The sequence below is a fragment of the Hyperoodon ampullatus genome (assembly GCF_949752795.1).
Source record: "Hyperoodon ampullatus genome assembly, chromosome: 5".
In the NCBI taxonomy this organism is placed as follows: domain Eukaryota; kingdom Metazoa; phylum Chordata; class Mammalia; order Artiodactyla; family Ziphiidae; genus Hyperoodon; species Hyperoodon ampullatus.
Window position 1 is genome coordinate 98856709 of NC_136918.1, and position 27697 is coordinate 98884405.

A 27697-nucleotide genomic window follows, 5' to 3' on the forward strand; every position below is an offset into this window, starting at 1 on the left:
TTACTGCTGGAGGAAGAGCATTTTCCTTTCTTTCAGCCTCAAGTGAACTGCCAACATGGAAAAGAAGGCTAACCAGGTCACAGCTCCTGTCACCATGTAGGCAAGACCTAAGAAAAGGCTACTGCCTCCACTCCATGTCAGGGTGGAAAGAACAACCGCTTTTTCTCCTTGGAACCTGTTTACAGGAAAGTCTAAGAAAAGAAGACCTGTTAAGGATCTGTCTCAGCACTTCTCAGCTCTACCACTACATATCCTAAATACATTAGGTTGAACTATATATATATATATATACACACACATATATACACACATACACACACACACACACACACACACACACACATATATATATATTTTTTGGCTGTGCTTTTCATCACATGGGATCTTAGTTCCCTGACCAGGGATCGAACGTGCGATGAAAGCACAGAGGCCTAACCACTGGACTGCCAGGGAAGTCCTAAACCGTATAATACTGCTGGTTTTGTTGGTAAAAAATGGTTGACTATTCAATTTCATATAGTCTAATCCTTACCAAGCAGTATGTTGTATTTTGCTGGAATGAAATTAAGTAAAAACAAGTCTTCCCTCTAAATAGTTGTAATCTATGAAAGAAATTCTGACACAGATAGATCTGAATGACTTATAGACAACTCACTAGTGAACAAATATATTTAATTTCTAAACCCAAGGAAATGAAAAGACTACAGATAGGTTTTGTAGCAAAGCTAAATTTGCGTTTAAGGATCAGAATACCCAGGGTAGGCTAAAGTCCTTCATAGGCTAAGGTATGAATTCCTACCTCTTGGAAAATTCTTCAAGAGGAGTGAAGAGCAAAAAAAGTAGTGAGATAGGGCTTCCCTGGTGGCGCAGTGGTTGAGAGTCCGCCTGCCGATGCAGGGGACGCGAGTTCGTGCCCCGGTCTGGGAGGATCCCACATGCTGCGGAGCGGCTGGGCCAGTGAGCCATGGCCGCTGAGCCTGCGCGTCCGGAGCCTGTGCTCCGCAACGGGAGAGGCCACAACAGTGAGAGGCCCGCATAACGCAAAAAAAAAAAAAAAAAAGTAGTGAGATAGATGGCAAAACGTTTTTGGTGGGAAAACTAAAGGTGGTGCATTCATTTGGGTTTTGAAAAGGTCAGCATCCCTCACTGCTGGGGAGAAAGTGTTTGAACTGGCTCTGCTATCGTTAGCATTTGAATGATGTCATTTTGATCATGCATGTGGCCTGAGGTTTTTAAACATCTGGTGCCTTTTGTAAACCAAACTAATAAACAAATAAAGGCTTCTCATAGCAACAGCATTTCCCAGCAAAGCTCTTAAAAGGCCTCAAATCACTTGGCAACATACTATTTAAAGGCACAAACTTGTTAGGAAAGCTAGTTCTCTTTCTTTTCCATCAAAATTCCTCACTGTCACCGGGTCCTTGGGTGCCATCTCAACTCGGCTGACTGACTGTTCCATTAAGAGGGTCTTTTCCTCACACAGCGGGTCTTTTCTCCCTTAGAAGTGGTAGCATTTTCTGCAGCTCAAGCTTAGTTCTCCTTGCATATTAGCCAGGCAGTGAGGCTGGACAGATAATACTCACACTAGGGTTCAACACAGGTGGTACAAGCATAGGACTCAAGTTCTGGACTGAGGTTTTTTGCTAAAGATTTAGATTTGAGAGTTATCAGCATTAAAATACGACTGTGAACGAAGATGCCCAAGGAAGGCATGTTTCAAGCAGAGAGATAGTGTCTCCTTTGTTCGGAGCATGGACTCTGTCTTCTCCTCAACCCTAAACTCACTGAAATGCATTATGAGGGCAGCAGTACACAATGGGCTTTTTTCCTGTGTCTTGATTGCTGCCATAACTGCCTTACTTGTAAGGGCAATCACAGGAAAAAGTTGATGGGAACAGAAGGTCCAACTTGACAGACTATTGCCAAGCAACTTTCAATCTCAAATTTTCTAGGAGGGAGAGAGAGGGGTTGCTGAAATCCTATTCAGAAGGTAATATTCTATGGCTTACTCTTTGATCTGTACATACAATGCTGTACAAGACAGAGCAATTTCTGGTTTTCCTTTTCATAGACTAGAATTAGGGACCATGCTAAAGGAATGTCTGAAGGCAAACCATACTCCTGGTCAGTAAACAAAAGGAGGCAATAAGTTGAGAGGTAGGGATGGTGTCACATCAGTGGGGGTATCTCTGCCCAAGGAATGTCCCCACTCCCCTGTCAGAGTGGAGACATTTGTGCTTTGCTCTAGAACAGAAAAGAAGAAAAGATGGAGCGTTGAACTGAAACACACATTGTTATTCACTGACCCAAGAATCTCTCAGTCAAGCTCCTTGAGAGGTAAAGAAACAAATGAGGTAGACAGTTTGGTGTTCAAATCCTCTAGCCTGCTGGGGGGCCCCGTGAAAAACTCCTAGCTGGTAGCCCTGAGATGCTACGGGGTTGCTGATGCCTGATCAGGCTGACGTCTCAAAGCTGTGTACAAGTCCTGGAAAGACCTGCCTCTGAGAGAATTCTGCCTCAGGGAGAATCAGAAAGGGACTTCAAAACTAAGTCTGAAGATCAGAGTTAGTAAAATTGTGTTTAAATATATAATTTTTAAAAGATAGTGTTTGGTGTCATTTTGAAGTTAAGTCCTTTTTGTTCTTAAGTCAAGAGTTACATTTGTATTTTTAAATTAAGTGAAAACATTTCAGAATCTCATATTAAAGTATGTCTCCTAATGTGGACCGTATGTCCATAACCAAAGCACTGGCTCCTGCTAGCTGGCTTCGTACCTAATAGAGGAAGAACACAGCATCCTCACTGCAGAGCTTGTAGCACGGCTCATGTGGGTTGGATGAACGGAAACTGTCCTTGAATCCAGGGCTCCCTTGGTCTATGCTACTTTTGCCTAAAATAAAAGGTTCTACAATCTCTCTCAGTTTTCATTGTTTTTAGTCCATATTCCAAATTTACTTCTTAGTAAACCTCTCTCTCTTTGTTTCCAGGGTCCTCCATGTCATCCCATCCTATACGGCAGGCTTCTCCTCATTGTTTTAGATCTCTAGGCCCAGTGTTACTTAATCTTTCTTCAGGGACAGAAATAGCCCTTCCCTCCTTATCCATACCTACTTACCTGATACTGCTATTGACTGTTGTTCCTTTAAAAACGACAACACACATTTAATTATATATAAAGTGGAGACAAACTATATGGTGATGGAGTGACAGTACTGCCTATAAGATAAATATATATTTCTTTTACATATATATAGATTCGATTGGTGAATAGAAAGGTATAGAATAAAATAGTTCAACAACTAGCATCCAGATGGACACTGATTTTCCTTCAACCCCAGAAAGAAAATTGGAATAAAAGGATACTGTAGGTTATGTTGAAACTATAACTACCAGCAGGCAAGCCTTCAGTAAAATGCTCTATTCGATGGAGTCGGCGGTACAGTTTTTTGAAAGTGGGAAATGCGGCTGTCCTCATCCACACAATGAAGTCGTCATTGATGAAGCCATTGTTTGCTGGATCCTCTTCATCTAGTTCATAGGCAGGCTTAGGCCAGTTCGGAGGCTTTGTGGTTCCTGTGGAAAGTTAACAATGGATGTGGTTGAGTAAAATCGTCTACCACCTTTAGTTTTTCTTAAAATGTAGAGAATGAAACAACTTCCATATTCTTGAGGAAAGAGGAATCAAAATTACAAAATTTTTTTAAAAAGTATGTGTGTGTAAGCTACCTGAGTATACAACCATTAAAAATAATGGTCATGGGCTACCCTGATGGCGCAGTGGTTAAGAATCCGCCTGCCAATGCAGGGAACACGGGTTCAAGCCCTGGTCCGGGAAGATCCCACATGCCACGGAGCAACTAAGCCCGTGTGCCACAACTACTGAGCCTGTGCTCTAGATCCGCGAGCCACAACTGCTGAGCCTGCGTGCCACAACTACTGAAGCCCGCATGCCTAGAGCCCGTGCTCCACAAGAGAAGCCACCGCAACAAGAAGCCCGCGCACCACAGTGAAGAGTAGACCCTGCTCACCACAGCTATAGAAAGCCCATGTGCAGCAATGAAGACCCAAACAGCCAAAAATAAATAAATAATTAATTTTAAAAAAATGGTTATAAGGACTCTAAGGAAATGTGGGGGGAAATACTGATGATATTGTCATAGGGTTAAAAGAAGCAGAATATCATATGTATATTATGTATTCAAATATATAAAATGTATAATAAAGCATTGAAAAAATAGATACAGCAAAATTATAATAGTGGTGTTATTCAGTGATAGCATAATGGGGAATGTCTATTTTCTTTAACATCATTAGTAATGTAAAGAAAGCAAATTAAAACAAGATACCATTTCACCTAAAAATAGGTTTATATTTAAAGAAAAAAAGAATGACAACCATTGATGAGGCGGTGGAAATGGGAACTCTTGTACAGAGCAGATAGATGTGTGGATTAACCACATTTTTGGCAATCTAGGAACATGCAGCAAAAGATTGAGGACTTCCCTGGTGGTCCAGTGGGTAAGACTCCATGCTGCCAATGCAGGGGGCCCGGGTTTGATCCCTGGTCAGGGAACTAGATCCCTCATGCACGTCACAACTAAGAGTTCACATGCCACAACTAAGGAGTCCGCATGCTGCAATGAAGAGCCCACATGCCACAACGAAGATCCTGCGTGCCACAACTAAGATCCAGTGCAGCCAAAATAAATAAATAAATATTTTAAAAAAAGATTGAATATATTTTGCATCCATTTTGTCTCAGAAATTCTCCTTCTAGGACTACATTCTAAGGAAATGATTATGGAAGTGCATGAAGATCGTGTTGCATGGATACTCCCTGCAGACCTGTACCTAAGAGCTCGAAGTTGGAAGCAAGGAAGAACTTGTAGAAGGGAGAAGGTGGAGAACAGAGGTGTTGCAAACCTGTTCTAAAGCCAGGAAGCCTGGTAGGTCTGGGTGCTGTGCTGTAGGAATGCTGGGAGCACCAGGTGAAGTCTGTTGAGTTTACTCTCATCCTCATACTTCCCACTTTACCGCCCTGGGCATGCCTGTCTCTCCCACTCAACAACAGACTCTTGAGTTCAGTGTCTTCCTCATCATTTTTTCACTGGCATTTAGTCCAGTGCCTGGCACATGGTAGGTGTTCAATCAATGCTTGATAAAGGGATGAGCGATTCCAATGAAAGCTGACAGAAGCTGATAATAAACAGCATTTTGAATTTTAAAATAATCAACAAGAGGAAGTTGTCCAGTGAACTTTTTACTTCCATAAAACTGGTTCTACTATCTGTACGAAACCATTCTTTCTCACCTCTGACCACTGACTATTTTCTCCTAAAAGAAACCCAGTCTTATTTTCTCAGCATGGGCTGTAGTGTTTATAAAAGCATGTGCTGGGCCTCCCTGGTGGCGCAGTGGTTGAGAGTCCGCCTGCCGATGCAGGGGATGCGGGTTCGTGCCCCGGTCTGGGAGGATCCCATATGCCGCGGAGCGGCTGGGCCCGTGAGCCATGGCTGCTGGGCCTGCGCGTCCGGAGCCTGTGCTCCGCAACGGGAGAGGCCGCAGCAGTGAGAGGCCCGCGTACCACAAAAAAAAAAAAAAAAAAAAAAAAGCATGTGCTAAGTTTGGCTGGATTAATCTGAAATATGTTGGTATACTTATACTTCCTCTGGAAATAATCCTTTGCTGGAAAAACTTTCTCTCCAAAAACTGTGGCAATGTTGGCCCTTCCCAAGAATTCGATCGCTATTGCTAGAAGAATATTGATCGAAATCAAAATTGCCTTTGGTACCTGCATGTGGACCTCACCCTCTCTCTACTTCAGCCAGAGCGCATGCTCAAGTCAATGTGTCCTATAGGCCAGTGATATCCAAGTTACCCAGGGAGTGAAAAATGCAGGTTCAAGCATGCCTTTCCGTATCAACCCCTAATCCTACCCCATCCCATGTCTCCAGAGAGTATGAGAAGCATGGTGTAAGAAGCATCAACTTCTCTCACTTTCCAAGTTCAGCTGGGTCCTTGGTATTTATCCATTCACTCAACAATAAGTATTTGATTGCTCACTTATATCAAGCACCAGGGATATAGCACGAGATCTAATCCCTTTCCTCAAGGGGTTCACATACTAAAGTGGGGATGACAAGTATTCAAATAGATAATTATAATAAAACATGGTAACTCTTACAATAGAAGTAAGAAAGAGTAGGAGTAGGAGATAAGAGAAAGCCAAGGATGCTTTGTGTTATATGCTTGTGGTTATGGTAAGACAAAACAATAGCATATTGCCAAGTTCCTTTCAAAAACTGGGAATTTAATTACAGATACAGTGACCATACATGCCAGTTTGCCTGAGACAGTCCCAGGTTATGTCTGTTGTCCATTATCTCAACTGATTTAGCACTTATCCCAAGCAAATAATGTACATATAATTTCATCCTTTCAGCCATGGTCTTAGCTAGTAGTGAGAGATATCCATGTATAGTCAACAGAGTGCTTACTTTAATTAATGAAAGATAACCAGTGGCCCTTCATAGCAAAACATAACATATCCCTGTGACCCCTGCCACAGTTTGACAGTACAGCCCGTTAGGCCACAGCCTCTGTTTTGGCCTGTGAGACATGTGGAGCCGCCAGGCTGCAAGTCAGTGGGGTTGGTGGGAGATGTGGGATATTACAGATTATGTTATAGGCACAAGATGTAGTGTGAAAAATAGATGCTGAGCAGTCTTGCTGAGAGTAGTTTGAACTCTCTTGCAACAGTGTTATTTATTATATGGTGTAAAAATATAACTACCTTATTGTTTGGTATCAGTTTTTTATTTGCTAGTAAATCCTTTTGGCTGTGAAGAGCTAAAACAAGGAACATACATGTTTAATGAAAAATTAAGCACAGTTTTTTTTAAGAAAGTTGATGAATGTGATACTTGCAATGTTGGTTGACATATACCCCCCACCATGGGAACCGTCATGATGTCAATGACCATGGTAAAAATCAAAAGACATAAATTGCTGAAGAACATCAGAATCTACTTCAAAAGTTTGCACTTATTTCTAAAAGCAATTACACTCCAATAAAGATGTGGAAAAAAAAAGAGTGTATTCAAAGACAGAGCTTTACCTCAAGGAGCTACAGAAAGTCCACTTCTATACCATTATGTCAGCATGACTTTTCATTTAGATCAAATGAGTTTCCTTCTAGTTTCACTTTTTTACTATTTTTTTTTTTTATAATCAAAGGAAAACTTTAATGTTTTGGCTCTATGAGCACAAAAAGAACCTCGTAAACAGTTAAATAAAGCAGTTTTAAATCAATGTCTTCAGATGTATTCATCCATCTGAATACATTGGTTTGATTTTTTTTAATTTGATTCTTCATGGAATCAAGGCAAAGCTTTTCAACATTCAATACTGGAAGATAAAACTGACATGATTATAAATATTACTATAAATTCAGTTAAAAAATTCAACAATCAAGTGTAAATATTTTGGTTTTTTTTTTTGCGGTACGCGGGCCACTGTTGCAGCCTCTCCCGCTGCGGAGCACAGGCTCAGCAGCCATGGCTCATGGGCCCAGCCACCCCGCGGCATGTGGGATCTTCCCAGACCAGGGCACGAACCCGTGTCCCCTGCATCGGCAGGCGGACTCTCAACCACTGCACCACTAGGGAAGCCCAATATTTTGGTTTTATAGTGATAACATAAATGCAAATTTGGTGGAGCACAACATCAGAGTAAAGATAATTTTCTTAGTAAATTGAGAAATTTATGGAGAAATGGGCTTAAAATTGGTTGTGTAACATATATAATTAACAACTGTATCCAAACAAGCTACAATATTTTGTTAATCAAAAAAAGAGCTGTAGTTGTGCAAATTTAAATATTTTCATACATTCACAGAGGAAATGAACTGCAAAATTTTTACAATGACAAAGATGTTAAAGAAATGCTTCAGCATGAGAATACATGTGGTCTGTCTTTACTACAAATCATCAACCAAAATTTTAGAAATGTTTGAGCCTTCAAAGAACTGTTTTCTATATCAAATTATATGTCCTACAATGATCCTGAACTTTTTCTTGGTAAATAAGCCCTCTAAGTTTTTGTGGAATTTTATTCAAAATAGTTGTAAAGTTTTAGACTATTCTACACATGGAATGCCACAAACCTTAGTTTTTGAGGATATAGTTAATTGTAATTATTGAAAATCAAGTTTGCAAACAAGAAAATATTGAAATTTACCCCTATAAAAGCAAGGGAACAATTGAACATACTATATAATGAGAGTTCAAAACGTGTACAAGATTTAATTTTTAAATTCTATAATTGTGCTTTGAAATATCTCAATTTATGTGAAAACTATTTTCATGGAGCTCCTATTTTAATTGGATAAAATTTTCTTCTCGATGAGAATTAAATGATATCCATGAAATCTAAGATTTCATAGCATCTAAATTTAGTAAAACATTCAAAAAAATCATAGAAAAATTGTGAAGTCAAAAAAGGACCTTGCCTATAAATATATTTGGGCTCCAGGCATGTGGGCCTCAGCAGTTGCAGCATACGGGCTCAGTAGTTGTGGATTGCAGGCTCTAGATCTCAGGCTCAGTAGTTGTGGCACACGGACCTAGCTGCTCCACGGCACGTGGGATCCTCCTGGACCAGGGATAGAACCTGTGTCCCTTGCACTGGCAGGTGGATTCTTAACCACTGCACCACCAGGGAAGTCCTAGATATTTTCTCAGTTAAAAAAAAGTTACAGTCAAAAGAGAAGAATCAATTAAGGGTGCAACAATCTGAAACTGATTAACCACAAAATGCACTTCAAAAAAAGAGTGCAAGGCTTCCCTGGTGGCGCAGTGGTTGAGAGTCCGCCTGCATGATGCAGGGGACGCAGCTTCGTGCTCCGGTCCAGGAAGATCCCACATGCCACGGAGCGGCTGGGCCCGTGAGCCATGGCCGCTGAGCCTGTGCTCCGCAATGGGAGAGGCCACAACAGTGAGAGGCCCGCGTACCGCAAAAAAAAAAAAAAAAAGAGTGCAGACAATTTTGTGAAAAAATTAAAAATATTTTAACAAAATATTTTTAAAAATACAAAAACCCGAATTTTTCATTAGAAAAATACAGGTGCATGAAATAAAGACAGATATGGCCAAGAAACTGATTAAAGTGTGTGACTCTGTATCCAGAATAATTATTCTGTTTATGTTATCTTTTAGCATTTAGATAATATTTAAAGTATTTTTTTAAGTTGGTTTAATGTACAGATATATTATTTTAATTTTTGAAATAATTTCATTTTTAAAACAGTTTGTAATAGAATTCTTTTATATGCCTATCAATGTGGTAATGTCAATTTACTGATCAATAAATAAAACTTTCGAATTAATATATAATTTTAGTTATTCTAGGGACCCCTTTCACTCTCAAAAGTGCACTAGTTTGAACAGTAAATTAATGATCACATAATTATAGATGAAGGAACAGGTTTCTTAAAACATTGCCTTTTCCTAATGGTAAACTGGAAGGAACTGGGGTACCAATCATTTCACGTTTCTGACAGGTATGTGATGGAGGTGCCCACAGGTAGGAAATATTATAACCAAAAGGTAGTCAGCAAAGAAGTAAACGAGGCGGAATCATAAACATGCCCCCACACATCAAAACCAAAGTTTCTATAAAGAGAGGAGAATATTGAGCTAATGTATGGATCTTACCTGCAAATGCACTAGAAAGATTTTGGAAACTTGGATTCTGAAATTTGACATACTTGTCTGTCCACCATGTAATTCCACTCCTTATCATTGGTACTTTGATATGGATAGATGAATTAAGGTTGTAAGAAAGAATAATGGTGTCTGTAGGGAAATTAAAAACGGTGTTAGATTCAAGTAAGCATTTTTTGCCACACTTGGAAGTGCACAACCAGACACAGCTGAAAAAGCAGGGTTTGAGTAGACTCTCCACATGCCTACATGGCATAGATGCTGGAATCAGAAGACTATTCTTTCTCTTGCTAAGGTCCCAATTATTGAAAAATACTCTTAGACTCCATTTGACTCATGTTTCCTAACTACTTCAAATCTCTGGTAAGGGAGAACTTCTTTGCAAATGAAATATCATAAATCAGTGGATAATGTAGACAAACAGTATTTTAAAAACTGCCACTCATCCTACACCCAGCGGGACCCACCCACGATTAGGGGTCCAGCAGCAATGTGGGAGACCCTGGGGGAGATGGTGGGGGAGGAGCGTGAAGGAACGGAAGGGAATGCGGCCAGCGCTTTCCCTGTCCACTTAAGCACCTGGGAGCCTATTGGGCTCCTGGGCCTAATCCTCTGCTCTCGGAGCCTCCCTCCTGCAGCGCAGAGCCAAAGCCTTGCCTCCAAGGCCCCCACCCAGGGCTCTACCTCCAAACTCCGGAACGCCACACTCCAGAGGCCCTCCTCTCCACGTGCTGCAGCTACCCTTTCCCGCAGGTCCTAAGCGGAGGCCCCGCCCCACGCTTGAATGTCACCCCCCTCCCGCCTAGGTTCCAACCCACCCTAAACTCCGCCCCTGCCTAAGTTCCACCCCGCCTAAACTCTGACCCCGTAGCCAAGGCTTTTTTTTTTTTTTTTTTTGTGGTACTCGGGCCTCTCACTGTTGTAGCCTCTCCCGTATTGGAGCACAGGCTCCCGACGCGCAGGCTCAGCAGCCATGGCTCACGGGCCCAGCCACTCCGCGGCATGTGGGATCCTCCTGGACCGGGGCACGAACCCGCGTCCCCTGCATTGGCAGGCGGACTCTCAACCACTGGGCCACCAGGGAAGCCCAAGGCTTTTTTTTTTTCTTTTCTTTTCTTTTTTCCTCTTTCAGATTGGGGTGCTGTTTTACCTTGGTGATTCATTGTTGTTGACCTTTTTATATTTTTATTTTTCCTAATAAATCTTTTATTTTTCTAATTTTATTTTATTCTTTATACTTTGCTAGTGATCTCTCCTTTTGGCTTGTCGCCCCCCCCACCCCCACCTTTTTTTTTTTCTTTTTTCTGGTGTGCTTTTATTTTACCTTGTTGCAATTGTTTCAATTATAGTTTTATTTTTCCTAATATATTTTTCATCTTTCTAATTTTATTTTGTTTTCTATTCTTTGATATTGTGCTGCTCCTTTTTTTTCTTTCTTTCTTCCTTTTTTTTTTTTTTTTTTTACTGTGCCAAAAAGCTTGCGGGATCTTGGTTCCCAGGCCAGAGGTCGGACAACGAGCTCCTGTGGTGGGAGCTCCAAGTCCAAACCACTGGAATAACAGAGAACCTCAGACCCCAGGGAATATCAATCGGAGTGAGGCCTCCCAAAGGTCCTCATCTCAGCACCAAGACCCAGCTCTATCCAAATGCCTGCAGACTCCAGTGCTGGACGTATCAGGCCAAACAACCAGTAAGACAGGAATACAGCACCACCCACCAAAAAGAAAAGACAAAAAAATACGTTACAGACACAGGAGCAAGGTAAAAACCTACAAGATCAAATAAATGAAGATGAAAGAGGCAACCTACCTGAAAAAGAATTCAGAGTAATGATAGTAGGATGATCCAAAATCTTGGAAACAGAATGGAGAAAATACAACAAACATGTAACAAGGATCTAGAAGAACTAAAGAACAAACAAACAGTGATGAACAACACAATTACTGAAATTAAAAATACTCTAGGGCTTCCCTGGTGGCGCAGTGGTTGAGAGTCCGCCTGCCGATGCAGGGGACCCGGGTTCGTGCCCCGGTCTGGGAGGATCCCACATGCCGTGGAGCGGCTGGGCCCATGAGCCATGGCCGCTGAGCCTGCGCGTCCGGAGCCTGTGCTCCACAACGGGAGAGGCCACAACAGTGAGAGGCCCACGTACCGCAAAAAAAAAATAAATAAATACTCTAGAAGGAATCAATAACAGAATATCTGAGGCAGAAGAACAGATAAGTGAGCTGGAAGATAAAATGGTGGAAAAGACTGCCAGGGAGCAGAATAAAGAAAAAAGAATGAAAAGAATTGAGGACAGTCTCAGAGACCTCTGAGACAACATTAAATGCACCAACATTCAAATTATAGGGGCCCCAGAAGAAGAGAAAAAGAAAGGGTCTGAGAAAATATTTGAAGAAATTATAGTCGAAAACTTCCCTAACATGGGAAGGAAAATAGTCAAGTCCAGGAAGCACAGAGAGTACCATAAAGGATAACCCCAAAGAGAAACACACTGAGACACATATTAATCAAAGTATCAAAAATTAAATGCAAAGAAAAAATATTAAAAGCAACAAGGAAAAGCAACAGATAACATACAAGGGAATCCCCATAAGGTTAACAGCTGGTCTTTCAGCAGAAACTCTGCAAGCCAGAAGGGAGTGGCAGGACATATTTAAACTGATGAAAGGGAAAAACTTAAAACCAACATTATTCTACCCAGCAAGGATTTCATTCCGATTCGATGGAGAAATTAAAACCTTTACAGATAAGCAAAAGTTAAGAGAATTCAGCACCACTAAACCAGCTTTACAACAAATGCTAAAGGAACTTATCTAGGCAGGAAGCACAAGAGAAGGAAAAGGCCTACAAATACAAACCCAAAACAATTAAGAAATGGTAACAGGAACATACATATTGATAATTACCTTCAGTGTAAATGGATTAAATGCCCCAGCCAAGAAGACATAGATTGGCTGAATCGATACAGAAACAAGACCCGTACATATGCTGTTGACAAGAGACCCACTTCAGACCTAGGGACACATACAGACTGAAAGTGAGGGGATGGAAAAAGATATTCCATGCAAATGGAAATCAAAAGAAAGCTGGAGTAGCAATTCTCATATCAGACAAAATAGACTTTAAAAAAAAGACTATTATAAGAGACAAAGAAGGACACTACATAATGATCAAGGGATCAATCCAAGAATATATAACAATTGTAAATATTTATGCACCCAACATAGGAACACCTCAATACATAAGGCAAATGCTAATAGCCATAAAGGGGAAATTGACAGTAACACAGTAAGTGTGGGGGACTTTAACACCCCACTTTCACCAATGGACAGATCATCCAAAATGAAAATACATAAGGAAACACAAGCTTTAAATGACACATTCAACAAGATGGACTTAATTGATATTTATAGGACATTCCATCCAAAAACAACAGAATACACTTTCTTCTCAAGTGCTCATGGAACATTCTCCAGGATAGACCATATCTTGGGTCACAAATCAAGCCTTGGTAAATTTAAGAAAACTGAAATCGTGTCAAGTATCTTTTCTGACCAAAATGTTATGAGACTAGGTATCAATTACAGGAAAAAAACTGTAAGAAATACAAACACATGGAGGCTAAACAATCTACTACTAAATAACCAAGAGATCATTGAAGAAATCAAAGAGGAAATCAAAAAATACCTAGAAACAAATGACAATGAAAACACTACGACCCAAAACCTATGGGATGCAGCAAAATCAGTTCTAAGAGGGAAGTTTAGAGCAATACAAGCCTACCTCAAGAAACAAGAAACATCTCAAATAAACAACCTGACCTTACACCTAAAGCAATTAGAGAAAGAAGAAGAACAACAAAAAAACCCCAAAGTTAGCAGAAGGAAAGAAATCATAAAGATCAGATCAGAAATAAATGAAAAAGAAATGAAGGAAACGATAGTAAAGATCAATAAAACTAAAAGCTGGTTCTTTGAGAAGATAAACAAAATTGATAAACCATTAGCCAGACTCATCAAGCAAAAAAGGGAGAAGACTCACATGCACAGAATTAGAAATGAAAAAGGAGAAGTAACAACTGACACTGAAGAAATACAAAGAATCATGAGAGATTACTACAAGCAACTATATGCCAATTAAAATGGATAACCTGGAAGAAATGGACAAATTCTTTGAAAAGCACACCTTCTTAGACTGAGCCAGGAAGAAATAGAAAATATAAACAGACCAATCACAAGCACTGAAATTGAAACTGTGATTAAAAATCTTCCAACAAACAAAAGCCCAGGACTAGATGGCTTCACAGGCGAATTCTATCAAACATTTAGAGAAGAGCTAACACCTATCCTTCTCAAACTCTTCCAAAGTATAGCAGAGGGAGGAACACACCTAAACTCATTCTACGTGGCCACCATCACCCTGATACCAAAACCAGACAAAGATGTCACAAAAAAAGAAAACTACAGGCCAATATCTCTGATGAACATAGATGCAAAAATCCTCAATAAAATACTAGCAAACAGAATCCAACAGCATATTAAAAGGATCATACACCATGATCAAGTGGAGTTTTATCCCAGGAATGCAAGGATTCTTCAATATATGCAAATCAATCAATGTGATACACCATATTAACAAACTGAAGAAGGAAAACCATATGATCAACTCAATAGATGCAGAAAAAGCTTTTGACAAAACTCAACACCGATTTATGATAAAAACTCTCCAGAAAGTGGGCATAGAGGGAACCTATCTCAACATAATAAAGGCCATACATGACAAACCCACAGCCAGCATCATCCTCAATGGTGAAAAACTGAAACCATTTCCACTAAGATCAGGAACAAGACAAGGTTGCCCACTCTCACCACTATTATTCAACATAGTTTTGGAAGTTTTAGCCACAACAAGCAGAGAAGAAAAAGAAATAAAGGGAATCCAAATCAGAAAAGAAGTAAAACTGTCACTGTTTGCAGGTGACATGATACTATACATAGAGAATCCTAAAGAAGCTACCAGAAAACTACTAGAGCTAATCAATGAATTTTGTAGAGTAGCAGGATACAAAATTAATGCACAGAAATCTCTTGCATTCCTATACACTAAGGATGAAAAATCTGTAAGGGAAATTAAGGAAACACTCCCATTTACCATTGCAAAAAAACGAATAAAATACCTAGGAATAAACCTACCTAAGGAGACAAAAGACCTGTATGCAGAAAACTCTAAGACACTGATGAAAGAAATTAAAGATGACACAAACAGATGGAGAGATATACCATGTTCTTGGATTGGAAGAATCAACACTGTGAAAATGACTATACTACCCAAAGCAATCTACAGATTCAATGCAATCCCTATCAAACTACCAATGGCATTTTCCACAGAATTAGAACAAAAAATTTCAAAATTTGTATGGAAACATAAAGGACCCCAAATAGCCAAAGCAATCTTGAGAAAGAAAAATGGAGCTGGAGGAATCGGGCTCCCGGACTTCAGACTATACTACAAAGCTACAGTAATCAAGACAGTATGGTACTGGCACAAAAACAGAAATATAGATCAATGGAACAGGATAGAAAGCCCAGAGATAAACCTATGCACATAGGGTCACCTTATCTTTGATAAAGTAGGCAAGAATATACAATGGAGAAAAGACAGCCTCTTCAATAAGTAGTGTTGGGAAAACTGGACAGCTACATCTAAAAGAATGAAATTAGAACACTCCTTAACACCATACACAAAAATAAACTCAAAATGGATTAGAGACCTAAATGTAAGGACAGGCGCTATAAAACTCTTAGAGGAAAATGTAGGCAGAACACTCTTTGACATAAATCACAGCAAGATCCTTTTTGCCCCACCTCCTAGAGAAATGGAAATAAAAACAAACAAATGCGACCTATGAAACTTAAAAGCTTTTGAACAGCAACAGAAACCATAAATAAGATGAAAAGACAACCCTCAGAATGGGAGAAAGTATTTGCAAATGAAGCAACTGACAAAGGATTAATCTCCAAAATATACAAGCAGCTCATGTCGCTTAATATCAAAAAGACCAAACAACCCAATCCAAAAATGCCCAGAAGACCTAAATAGACATTTCTCCAAAGAAGATATACAGATTGCCAACAAACACATGAAAGGATGCTCAACATCACTAATCATTAGAGAAATGCAAATCAAAACTACAATGAGGTATCATCTCACACCAGTCAGAATGGCCATCATCAAAAAATCTACAAACAATAAATTCTGGAGAGGGTGTGGAGAAAAGGGACCCTCTTGCACTGTTGGTGGGATTGTAAATCAGTACAGCCACTATGGAGAACAGTATGGAGGCTCCTTAAAAAACTAAATATAGAAGTATCATGTGACCCAGCAATCCCACTACTGGGCATATACACTGAGAAAACCATAATTCAAAAAGAGTCACGTGGGGCCTCCCTGGTGGCGCAGTGGTTGAGAATCCGCCTGCCGATGCAGGGGATACGGGTTCGTGCCCCGGTCTGGGAGGATCCCATATGCCGCGGAGCAGCTGGGCCCGTGAGCCATGGCTGCTGAGCCTGCGCGTCCGGAGCCTGTGCTCCGCAACGGGAGAGGCCACAACAGTGAGAGGCCCGCATACCACAAAAAAAAAAAAAAAAAAAAAAAAAAAAAAAAAAAAAAAAAAAGAGTCACGTACCACAATGTTCATTGCAGCACTATTTACAATAGCCAGGACATGGAAGCAACCTAAGTGTCCATCGACAGATGAATGGATAAAGAAGATGTGGCACATATATATACAATGGAATATTACTCAGCCATAAATAGAATGAAATTGAGTTATTTGTAGTGAGTTGGATGGACCTAGAGTCTGTCATACAGAGTGAAGTAAGTCAGAAAGAGAAAAACAAATACCATATGCTAACACATATATATGGAATCTAAAAAAAAAAAAAAAAAGGTTCTGATGACCCTAGGGGCAGGACAGGAATAAAGACACAGACATAGATAATGGACTTCACGATATGGGGAGGGGGAAGGGTAAGCTGGGACGAAATGAGAGAGTAGCATTGACATATATATACTACCAAATGTAAAATAGATAGCTAGTGGGAAGCAGCTGCATGGCACAGGGTGTTCAGCTCAGTGCTTAACGACCACGTAGAGGGGTGGGATAAGGAGGGTGGGAAGGAGATGCAAGACAGAGGGGATATGGGGATATATGTATGCATATAGTTGATTCACTTTGTTTTACAGCAGAAACTAACACAACACTGTAAAGCAATTACACTCCAATAAAGATGTTAAAAAAAATAAACTGCCACTCAGCTGCAGGAGTAATCTTCTGGATATTTAGATTGTTACACACTCATGAAAGGGAAGATGATGGAGATAGGAAAAGACACCTACCATTGAACATGCTATTGGCAATAGCACCACAAGGAGCGATGGGGATCCCATTGTGGGAGGTTTTGAATGGAGCACAGTTTCTAACATCCTGGATGAGAAATGATACAGGAATAAGTGTTTTTGGTAAAATCTCTTAAAATGCTGGAAGTGAAAATACTGGCAGTGTAAATCAACCCATGCTGATCCATTGGCACAGATCAAGATTATGGGCTGCTACCTGCTGTTCCCAGGCTGCTGGCTGAACTAGACTAGAAAATTTTTGTGTTTTGGAGGTATGTATGTGTGTACGTGCACGTGTGTGTAGTTTCTTTCCTCATTAACAGTACATAGCATACCAAATATGTCTACAGGAAGAAATTTTACTTTGCTTGCTGTGCTAAATACCACACTAAGCCCACAATGGAATATTTTTAAAAGGTTTTTCTTATTAGAGTGTAACTTATATTCTAAAAAGTACATAAATTGTGATTCTACAGTTGAATGACTTATCACAGGGAAATCCACCCACCTAAACTACAAGAATACATTTTAAAAAGAGTGGCTGCTAAAAACCATTTGGTTATCCCTTTTATATAATGCCTGTATAGAAAAGGTTTCCTTCTAGCTTTTCTTGCCAGCATGCTCAATATCATTTACCAAGAGTTAAATTTTGTAACCTTAGGTCTGAAAGAATATTCATTAAACCAAAGGCTTTTATTCAATCAAGTAGAGCCCAGTTTCCTTAAACTAGGTTGATTGAAGCCCCCAGTTATAAAAAGGACAATGGTGGATATAGAGTGAGCTAGGCTGAGACCAATCACTCAAGGTTACTATCAAAATGGTTGGTGCATCCATCAACTAAAATGGGCAACTTTAAAGATAACTACAGAAATTAAGTATGAGAAAATAATATTGAAATCTAATTGATGTGTCAGTCATTCAAAGAAGCAAAAAACTCTACTGTTTGAAGCAGCTCCAGTATGCCATCAACTTTATTAAGAGAAACATAAATCCTGAATTGTGGTTGACAGGTACTTGAAGATTTGCCCTTCTGACACATTCATTATTACCAAGATTTGGGCAGTCCAATATGTATCTGGTTTTAATAGAAAATGCTGTCAAATAAAAAAATGGTTGGTGCATGAAAGGATAAACATCTAATTGGACAAGATTCACATTCCTGCTCTGAAGAGGGAAAGTGCTCCTTCTCAATAGCAGTTATCCTGAATACTCAGCCCCTTCAGTTCATGCAAGAATGAAATGAGCATTTCTGTCTTGTAAAAACTTAGCTTTTGAGTTTATTTTCCATACTGTCTTTTAGACTGAAAGATCCATCTGGCTTAAAAAAAAAAAAGAGTATTATACCAAATTAAATAAAGCCTTACCTTTACATCTGTACCCACCAGTTGGCTATTACTTCTGGATAGAATATATCGATAGAGGTTCTGATAGAAGCCATACAATTTGTAGTACATATAAATATTACCCTGTAGAGTAGAACAGCAAGATGTAAGAAGAGAGAAAAATAAACTGAAATATTAATAAACACGGACAGGAGTTTTAAAATATAAGAAGTAGTACCAAAAAGTATTGATGTGAACTGAAAGCTTCTTTATATCAGATAGAAACCCAAGAAATTATTTTTAAAAATCAGTGTTGGAAAATCCTGGTGTATACAAAATTATTTAAATGCCTACATAACTTATTTTTAATGTTTTTGTAAGGGCTACCACATTCCTGCCTTGAAAAAATTTTATAACTAGGCTTTGTATTCTCAATATATAAAATTTGATTTTACAAATATTTCCCTGCAATACTAGGAAAGATGCTTTGCCTAGGGGTTGTGGTAAGCATCAAATTCACATGGTCTCAAAGCAAATCCATAAAACACAATTTAAAATTGGAGCCACTGAGCATGTTTAGGCGCATGTTCACAATTGCCCATGTGAAAGACATAAGCCCAGCTCCTTGGTGTCCAGCTCCGGTGTTGTCTTTTTATCACTAGGATCTAGCACAGTACTGTGGCATATTATACTTGGTTAAGAAATGGTGAACTATTGGTTATGGACAAAAAGATGGAATAGTTCACTGATCTAGAAGAAAGGTGGTTTTCACCTTAGCAGTAAGTAGCCTTGTGGCCATGAGAGATGGGCCTTTTCATGGATTTTGCCGAATGAGGCTGCCCAATCACAGGCTACCATTGTGCTTCTACATTCATGGTGAAATACCAAGGCCGTAAAACTTCTCCTTTTTTTTTTTTTTTTAATTTGTATTTACTTATTTTTGGCTGCATTGGGTCTTCATTACTGTGCGAGGGCTTTTCTCTAGTTGCAGGGGCTACTCTTCGTTGCGGTGCGCAGCCTTCTCATTGCGGTGGCTTCTCTTGTTGCAGAGCACAGGCTCTAGAAGCGTGGGCTTCAGTAGTTGTGGCACGTGGGCTCAGTAGTTGTGGCTCATGGGCTCTAGAGCGCAGGCTCAGTAGTTGTGGCGCACGGGCTTAGTTGCTCCGCGGCTTGTGGGATCTTCCCAGACCATGGCTCAAACCCGTGTCCCCTGCATTGGCAGGCGGATTCTTAACCACTGCGCCACCAGGGAAGCCCCCTAGAACTTCTCCAAGTGGGCTTGACACAGATTTTACTAACAGCACATATGATGCAAATGTAAATGTCTAAGGTAGCTATTTATAATTAATATTCTACCTACCTCCAAAATAATGAAGGTATGCATCTAAAAATATGAAGGCCTAAATTTTATTAAGTGCCTCCCATATGTCAGGTGCTATGTTCAGTGCTAGAAATACAAAAGTATTACTTTACAGTTCCCTGAGTCAAGTGATTCTTTTATGCTATGCAAATTTGGCCTCGCCCTAAGGACCTTTAAGAGGATGAGTATGGAAGATGGGAGCTGGTACTCAGGTTAGGCTGAAAATAAGGGTCATGGTAAGTGTGACCAGTAACAGAAAACAACAAAGGCTGAAGAGCTTAGTCCCTGGTAAGAGAAAAGCCTCTGGAACACTGAGAAAGGGAGATGCTGGGCCCTAAGAGGTGGGCTGGAACATCATAAACAGAGAGCATGGATGTGAAGGTGAACAAGCCAGGCATAGCAGGAATGACAGATTATATTTCCTCACCAAAGGAGGGAACCTCTACTGATGACCCATAACTACAGAAAATATGAAATCCATGGAATGGAACTTACCATACATTTTCTTGGAAGCTAAAAAGAGCATTCTACTTACCCAAAGTTATATACTCATATAAACATGACAAAATAAATAGAGAACACTCACATGCTGGGGACAGAAGTGTTTTAATAAACTTTTTTCAATAATTCTTTGTCCAAGATTTTACAAGTCCTCCAAGATCATCATCTTTTTGATTAGTCCTAGAGGCACAATGCACTTTATAGTGTTTCTTTTCTTCCATGGTACTTGGTGCATGATTCCTAGTTTAAGGCAGAGAGCCTTGCGTGGATGTGTCATCTAGCGTGTGTAATGTGTGTGAACTTGTGGGCAGAAGGCTCTGTGCTTGCCCTGAGTAGTTTGGTTAGATTTTTATGAGAAAGCCTTTGCCTCAAAGGAATGGTTAGCAGCTGGTAACACTTATTTGCCTTTAGGATTTCAAAGGATGCAGACAGATGGGAACTTGAAGCCCTTTAAGGTTTTATCTTTTGAATTTTTTTTCTTCAAAATTTTAAGCACCCTGTGCCCCCCAAGAAGTAACCAATCCTGCTGACACCTTGATTTCAGACTTCTGATTTCTAGAATTGTGAGAAAATAAATATCTAATGTTTAAAGAAAAAAAAAGCAACACTAACTTTTACTTTGGGGGGACAGCATGGTGAGTTGAAGAAGGCAAGAAAGTACACAATTGTAGAGAACTAGAATTTTGACCTTTAACAAAAGAGCACAGATATAAAACTTCCCTCACGGGACTTTATATAGATATCACTTACAACTCAAGTACAACTCAGTAATATTCTCATAATTTACATCAGACTTACTCACAAAAATGATTAGAGATACAGATGTATTCAGAATATGACCGATGCCAACATGCTTTCATCTGGGATCAAGGGGGAGATAGGAAAGGGACACATAAAACCAAAGCTTCCTAAAGCATAAAGCAATATAATTTATCACTTTATCTTTTTTTCCATTCATTTAAAATTTCAGCAAACATTTTCTAAGCATCTACCACGTAAAATATACTGTGCTATGCCCCTGTGAAGGAAGCAAAGATTCTTATGTTCATTCAATAAACATTAATTGGGCAACTACAGGGTGTCAGGCATAGTTATAGGTGCTTGGGATACAATAGTGAGAGACAGACAATAAACAATACATATAATAAACTGTTCATTTATATAGTAAGTTGGAAGGTGATAAGTACTATGGAAAAAATGGAAATTACAGTAAGGTAATAAGAATCAGGAGTGAGGTGTGAGGTGAGCAGACAGGATGAAGTATGAAATAGGATGGCTAGTGTAGGCCTGATTAGGTGATGGCTGAGCCAAACAGGACCTGAAGGCAGCAGGGGAGTTAGCCGAGTGGATGTCAGGTACAGAGAAGAAGAGAATGTCTGACTTGTTTGAGGAATGAGGAGGCCGGTGTGGTCAGAGAGGGGGTGGGGAAGAGAATGGAGAGAGGAAGTTAGGAGGAAGTAAGAAGCCAGATCACATAGGCCTTGTAAGGACTTAGGCTTTTTCACTGAGTAGAAAGAGAAGCCATTGCAGGGATTTTTTGAGCAAAGGAATAACACGATATGACATACTTTAAAATGCTCACTCTGGCTGCTCTATTGAGACATGGATACAACAGGGAGACCTGATAGGTGGCTACTATAGAAATCCAGGTGAGAGGTGAGGGTGGCATGGAGCTGGGTAGTAGCAGCAGAGGTGGGCAGAGGTGAGCAGACTCTGGATATATTTTGAATGTAGAACCAATAGGATGGATTGGATGCAAGGTGTGAAAGAACGAAAGGAGTCAAGAATGACCCCTGGGCTTTTAGCCTGAGCACCAGAAGGACAGAGTTCTTTTCAACTGAGATTGTCTGTGGGTGGAATAGGGTTTTTCTGGAGATGGGCGTAGAGTGAGTAAGGGGAAGAAGTGGATATTAGTTAAGTTTTAGAAACATTAAGCTGAGATAGAAAACAGAGCATTGGTAATCGATAGCATTTAAACCTATGAGGTAGATGATGTTTCCAAGGAGGTGAGTGCATACGGAGAGGAGATGAAGACTGAAGGCCATGACTAAAGCCCTGCAGATCTCCACATAAAGAGTTTGGAGAGGGCTTCCCTGGTGGCGCAGTGGTTGAGAGTCCGCCTGCCGATGCAGGGGACACGGGTTCATGCCCTGGTCCGGGAAGATCCCACATGCCGCGGAGCGGCTGGGCCCGTGAGCCATGGCCACTGAGCCTGCGCGTCTGGAGCCTGTGCTCCGCAACGGGAGAGGCCACAACAGTGAGAGGCCAGCGTACCGCCAAAAAAAAAAAAAAAAAAAAAAGAGTTTGGAGAAAATAGGAGCGTAATCGAGGGGTGGACGTGGCTGCTGTGCTCTGAGGTCATCCTATGTTTGCACCAAGGCCATGCTTCCCATTGCTGCTCCCGGACAACAGCTCAGCAACAGGGATACTGAGGCAAGGACTCTCTGTTGGGGTTGCTGAAACTTTCTTAAGAATACCCTGCAGTCTAAGACCTTTCTTCCCTCCTCCCCATCTCTCTACCCTTTTCTCCCTCTGTCCCTCCTTCCTTCCTACTCTGCTTCCCTCTCCTTCCCAGGGGTCAGAGCTGTGTTGTGGTCTGACAGCTCTCCCAGCCTCCTCCAGCTTCCTCCATATTTTCCCTCACAGGCAGTTCCCCCAGTAAATCTCTGGCATATCTAATCCTGTCTTGGCATCTGCTTCTCAGAGGACCTGGACTAACACGAGACTTTAATCAGCCCCAAAGCAGGGATGTCTCTTAATATTTCTTTGGCATTTCTCACAGTGCCTGACAGCCAGGCCAAGAGTCGCCTTAGGGATTAGGCAACTGTATGTGTAGAATGACTAGGAGGGGAGGACGCAAGGAGAGTCCCAGGTGTGTGACCTTTGACACTAACTCACTGTGTGACCTTGGCCAAGTCACTTAACCTCTCAACCCATTAATCTTCTCACTGTAAAATGAGTGGTTAGATTCAGTGATTTCTATGGTCCCCTCCTGTGTTGACATTTGGCATAGAACCTGTTTGATTGATGTTAAGAATTGTTACAAAGCTGGGTGGGTAAAGAATCCGGAAATTTAGACACAAGGAGAAGAATGAAATTCCAAAGAAAAAAAAGGGGGTGGGGGGGAGAGTCGAACATGAACCTCAATACTTTATAAGATCCCCACCCTGCGTTATTTCTTGTATTTTCAGTTTTGGAAAGCACTTGGTGGAGCTCATGAATTTACTGCCACATGTTAAATAGGAGTAGAGCAGCGTCTAGCCAGTTGAAGGCTCTTGAGTCTCACTTACCTTCATTGTCTCTGGAAGGAAAAAGGGAACGGAGCAGTTGCATTCTTTGTCAAAATTAGCGGCATTTTCCCGCAGTTTTGCACAATTTGCACATTTTTCTGTGTAATTAATCTGTCAGGCAGGGAAAATAGTAATTATTAATTAAAAAGGGATGTGAGTACATATCTTAAAATTAAAGTCCTGAGTCCATCAAAGTCTCCAAGCTTTCTAGGTCAAGGGCATGCTATCTGGGACATGAACCAAGGGCAGCTCTGCGGATGTGTGGGACAAGTGGGTCTCCTTACGGCCTTTCATTTTGGGACCCAGCTGCACTTTGCCACTTACCTGGAGTTCAGGGTTTCTACTACATATTTATGTAACCTGCTGTGATGAAGCCTTATGCCTCCATCATAAAAAGTTACCATTAGGAAAATATTAGTCAGTGACTCATGAGAACTGGGCCTGCAGCCTGAGTCTAATCAGCGTTATGGGAAAGTCACTTCACTGTTTTTCCATTTTATTGTATGGAAAATATTTATACTAGTGAATTATTCTACATGGTATCTAGAGGAAGTTTTTAAAAATGACCAAACAGAAAAAAGAAGTGTTTCCAAAATGTAGTTATCGATGTATGTGAAGCAATTGTTTTTAATTGTTATATTGTTTTTAAAAGTTAAGTTCTGTGCAAAATGGTGTAAGTGGACTCTTTAAAAAAGGATAGTGTGTCCCGAATGGGCAAATCCTGTGAGCTCTGGCTCAAGGACTCAGTTATGTGAAGGTGGAGCTGGAAGGAGAGTGGGGAAGGGGGGCTCAGAGAGAGGCCACGAGGCTGTGCATTTCCCTTCCGCTCCAGGAAACACTCATCTCAGGCTCCCAGGGGTGGTTGTGAGGTCCTGCTGGTCGCTGCTGCTTTTTCCTCACTGTGTTGAGGAGTCATTAGAAAAGTCTGGGAATGGGAAAGGAACAGGGAAGCAAGGGACTGGCTTTCTCTTCAGTAAATTGCCAATGGGATTTTAGATTCTTTGGGAGAGAAGAGTAACAAGAAAGAAAGAAGGAATTTTCAATGCTTGCAAAGCCACTGGGTGTTTGGAAGTCAAAGAGGTAAAGTGTGGATACTAAATTAAAGATTAGCCAAAAGGTTACTTAATTGTACTTAGATGCTTATATTTACTTAAATCATTCTTTAAGTATGCAGCAAGACTTGAACTATTATTTTTAAAAATACTGATGCCTTTTCTGGTAGTGACACTGCATTCTAATTTTTTAAAAGCATTAAAGAACAGGGCTGTACCTAATTGAGACCTATCAATAGCACACTGAACTGTGACTGAGGAAATGGGTGCTAGTTCAGCCAGTCTCTGATCCTGAGTTCCAGGGCCCACATTTTGTTCATCAGCATCATTTTGGCTAGCAATTAATTGATTTGTGAGGTCATTTTAGTAGTATACACACTACTCCATGGATTCTTGAGAGAGTTCTATCAATGCCGAATTAGAAAAAAATGTCTTTCATGATCAAGTAATTTTTGAGTAGATGATATCCAAGGTGTTTTCTAGCTCTAAACATTTTATGAGGGAAACATGTCTTTGATCTACTGTCTACTCTTGCTGCTCAAACCTATAGCTCTAAAATGACAGCAAAGATCATAGTCTGGGCCTCATAGAATTTTGGAAAGGCAGGAATTATCATTCTTGCTTAAAGTAAACTGCAAAAAGGGCACTTTCTCGTTGTGCCCCAGGCCTAAGTGAGAAGAGGAAAGCCAGCTCCGAGCTCTTCTACTAGGTGTGTATTGACCACACTGGCCTGGGATACACCTTATACATCCTGATACATCCTGATACTCAGGATCAGAGACTGGCTGAACTAGCACCCGTTTCCTCAGTCACAGTTCAGTGTGCTATTGATAGGTCTCAATTAGCTACAGCCCTGTTCTTTAATGCTTTTAAAAAATTAGAAAGCAGTGTCACTAACAGAAAAGGCATCAGTATTTTTAAAAATAATAGTTCAAGTCTTGCTGCATACTTAAAGAATGATTTAAGTAAATATAAGCATCTAAGTACATTCATCTTACCACCCATTACAACAAAACACTTCCATGTGCAAAAGAGCATTGGCCTCTATGGGTGGTTTCTGATTTTCCTGTATAAAAGCAAAGTGTTAGAAACAGTCCTCTCTGAAGTGGCTTAAAAGAAAAGTCAACTGGAAAATCCCCTTAACATCAAGATAAAATCATTCTGTTGAAAGTTGTTTGCAGAGTGGCCTTGGCCAACCATGGAGTGAGGTTCTCCTCACATGGCTAAGGTGACATCATTCAGCAATTGCTGTCTCTTAATGGAGGCTGCACTTCAAAGAGGGTGGGGATGGGTGCCCAGAAGGGAGGAAGCTGGAAGGACATGGGAAGGGGAGGGGAAGAACCAGAAAGAAAGGGGTTGGTGAAGGAGAAAATCGGACAGTAAACAGGATGAACTTTATGGAAATGAATATCAACCTTGTAAGCCAATTACTTTGCTATCGTCTTCAACAAGGCAAGTTTACTTCCCTCCTGCCATTTTGCCTTTTTCACTTGGTGGGGCCTGGTGGTTTACATTACCACACTGGAGGACTCAAGAGGACTTAGGGGCACCTGCCAGGAGCTGGGGGGTGGGGCACAGAAAATTTCAGTGGAAAGGCAAGAGAGCAGTGTGTGTTGGTAGGAGGAGGGGGACCTGAAATGCAATTTTCTTCTTTGAAGTCCTAGCTATTTGCCGTAATCCGTTCTTTCAGTAAGTGTGTGCCTATTATGCACTGGCGACGTGCAAGGAAGGGGTTGTGGATATGGCAAACACGCCAGCCGTGGCTGAGCTCTCTGTTCTTAGCACACACTACCTTACTCACTCTATCGTTAGCTCATTGAGGATGGAGTTCAACTCTTACAAACCTTACTCATCTACACACCCAGAAGAACTCTGAGCACCTTCAGACACTCATGAACGTTAAATCAGGGTTGACAGACTTGGCCTTCATGGTAATTTTGCCACTAGCCTATGTGGGGAGAAGGAATGGGTGAGCTTTCCATGGCTGCCTTCAGAGTGGAGGTCATACAGTCTGGGATATCACATAACCTGCTCAGAGATTATGTGCATGAAACATGTACTTAATTTATTAGACCAAATGCGGGCATGGCCTCAGACAAGATCTGAGCTCCCCCTCCCCAGACCAGCTACTGGGCTTCTCATCCTCCAACAGCTTGTTGTCAAATCGGCAAAAGGCTTGTAACTGAGGGGTTCACTGCTCAACTTGCACTTTTCTCACTCTGAGTAGAACTTGGTTTATTTTGCTAAGTATCCTTTAGAGGCCAGAAAGATTTGTGTTCTTGCCTTTCCTGGATTAAAGCGATGATCTCAGATGGAATTTATTTGCAAAGGGAAAGACACAATGCTTGAAAGTGGGGCAAAATTAAGACCTACATCTTTGGCTCTTCGCTCTTTTTTTCAATATGATTCACGGGTCCCTGGCAGTCATTTGGTCTTGCCTCTCCTCCAGCCTCTACCAGTCACTTGCTCGGTACTCTGCCAGCATAAAAAGCTCCTGACTTTGACAGGCCCCTGTAAACAAATGTGGCTGAACTGACCAGTGTGAGAGTGATTGTCCTCAAGAGGGAGAAGGGATGAACAAAGCCACCACATAGAGGCTCTTTCACCATCTGCACCTGCCTGCTGAAAAAGGGATGCTCCAGTCTCATCTACTTCCCTGTTGAGGGGCTGGGTTCTCAAACTGACCACTCATTATAGTCCCAAAGCTGAAAATTCTTAGAAATTGCATCAAAAAAGTGAGATGGGACACACCTCTACTTCCTTGATGGTCTTTGCAGACAACAGAAGGATGACGCCCACTCCAAGGCAGAACACGCCTGTGGCAAAAAAGCCGGAGAGGATTTTGTTGGCTGAGAGCTGTAGCCTGTAGGCGGGCAACTGCTGCTGCTTCACTGAACTGTTGTCTGGCAATCTGGACTGGCAGTCCTGGGATTTCCTCTTCATTGTGGTTCTGCGGGTGACCCAGATATACTTTTGAGGCATTTATAACATTACTGCTCAGAGTAATACCACATAATGGTAATACTGAGAATTACGTGCATCTTCC

At 40.8% G+C, this 27697-nt stretch overlaps 1 protein-coding gene across 1 annotated transcript; it reads right to left on the reverse strand.

Annotated features, from left to right (window-relative positions):
• LOC307053896 (cell cycle control protein 50C-like) lies at positions 1 to 27594 on the reverse strand (the record flags this gene model as incomplete). Its single annotated transcript, XM_079705357.1, has 7 exons — positions 1 to 191; positions 3364 to 3573; positions 9714 to 9854; positions 17127 to 17214; positions 18491 to 18592; positions 23600 to 23710; positions 27403 to 27594. 7 exons carry the CDS (start codon positions 27592 to 27594, stop codon positions 1 to 3), a joined length of 1035 nt encoding a protein of 344 aa, XP_079561483.1.
• Between the last annotated feature and the right edge of the window lie 103 nt (positions 27595 to 27697).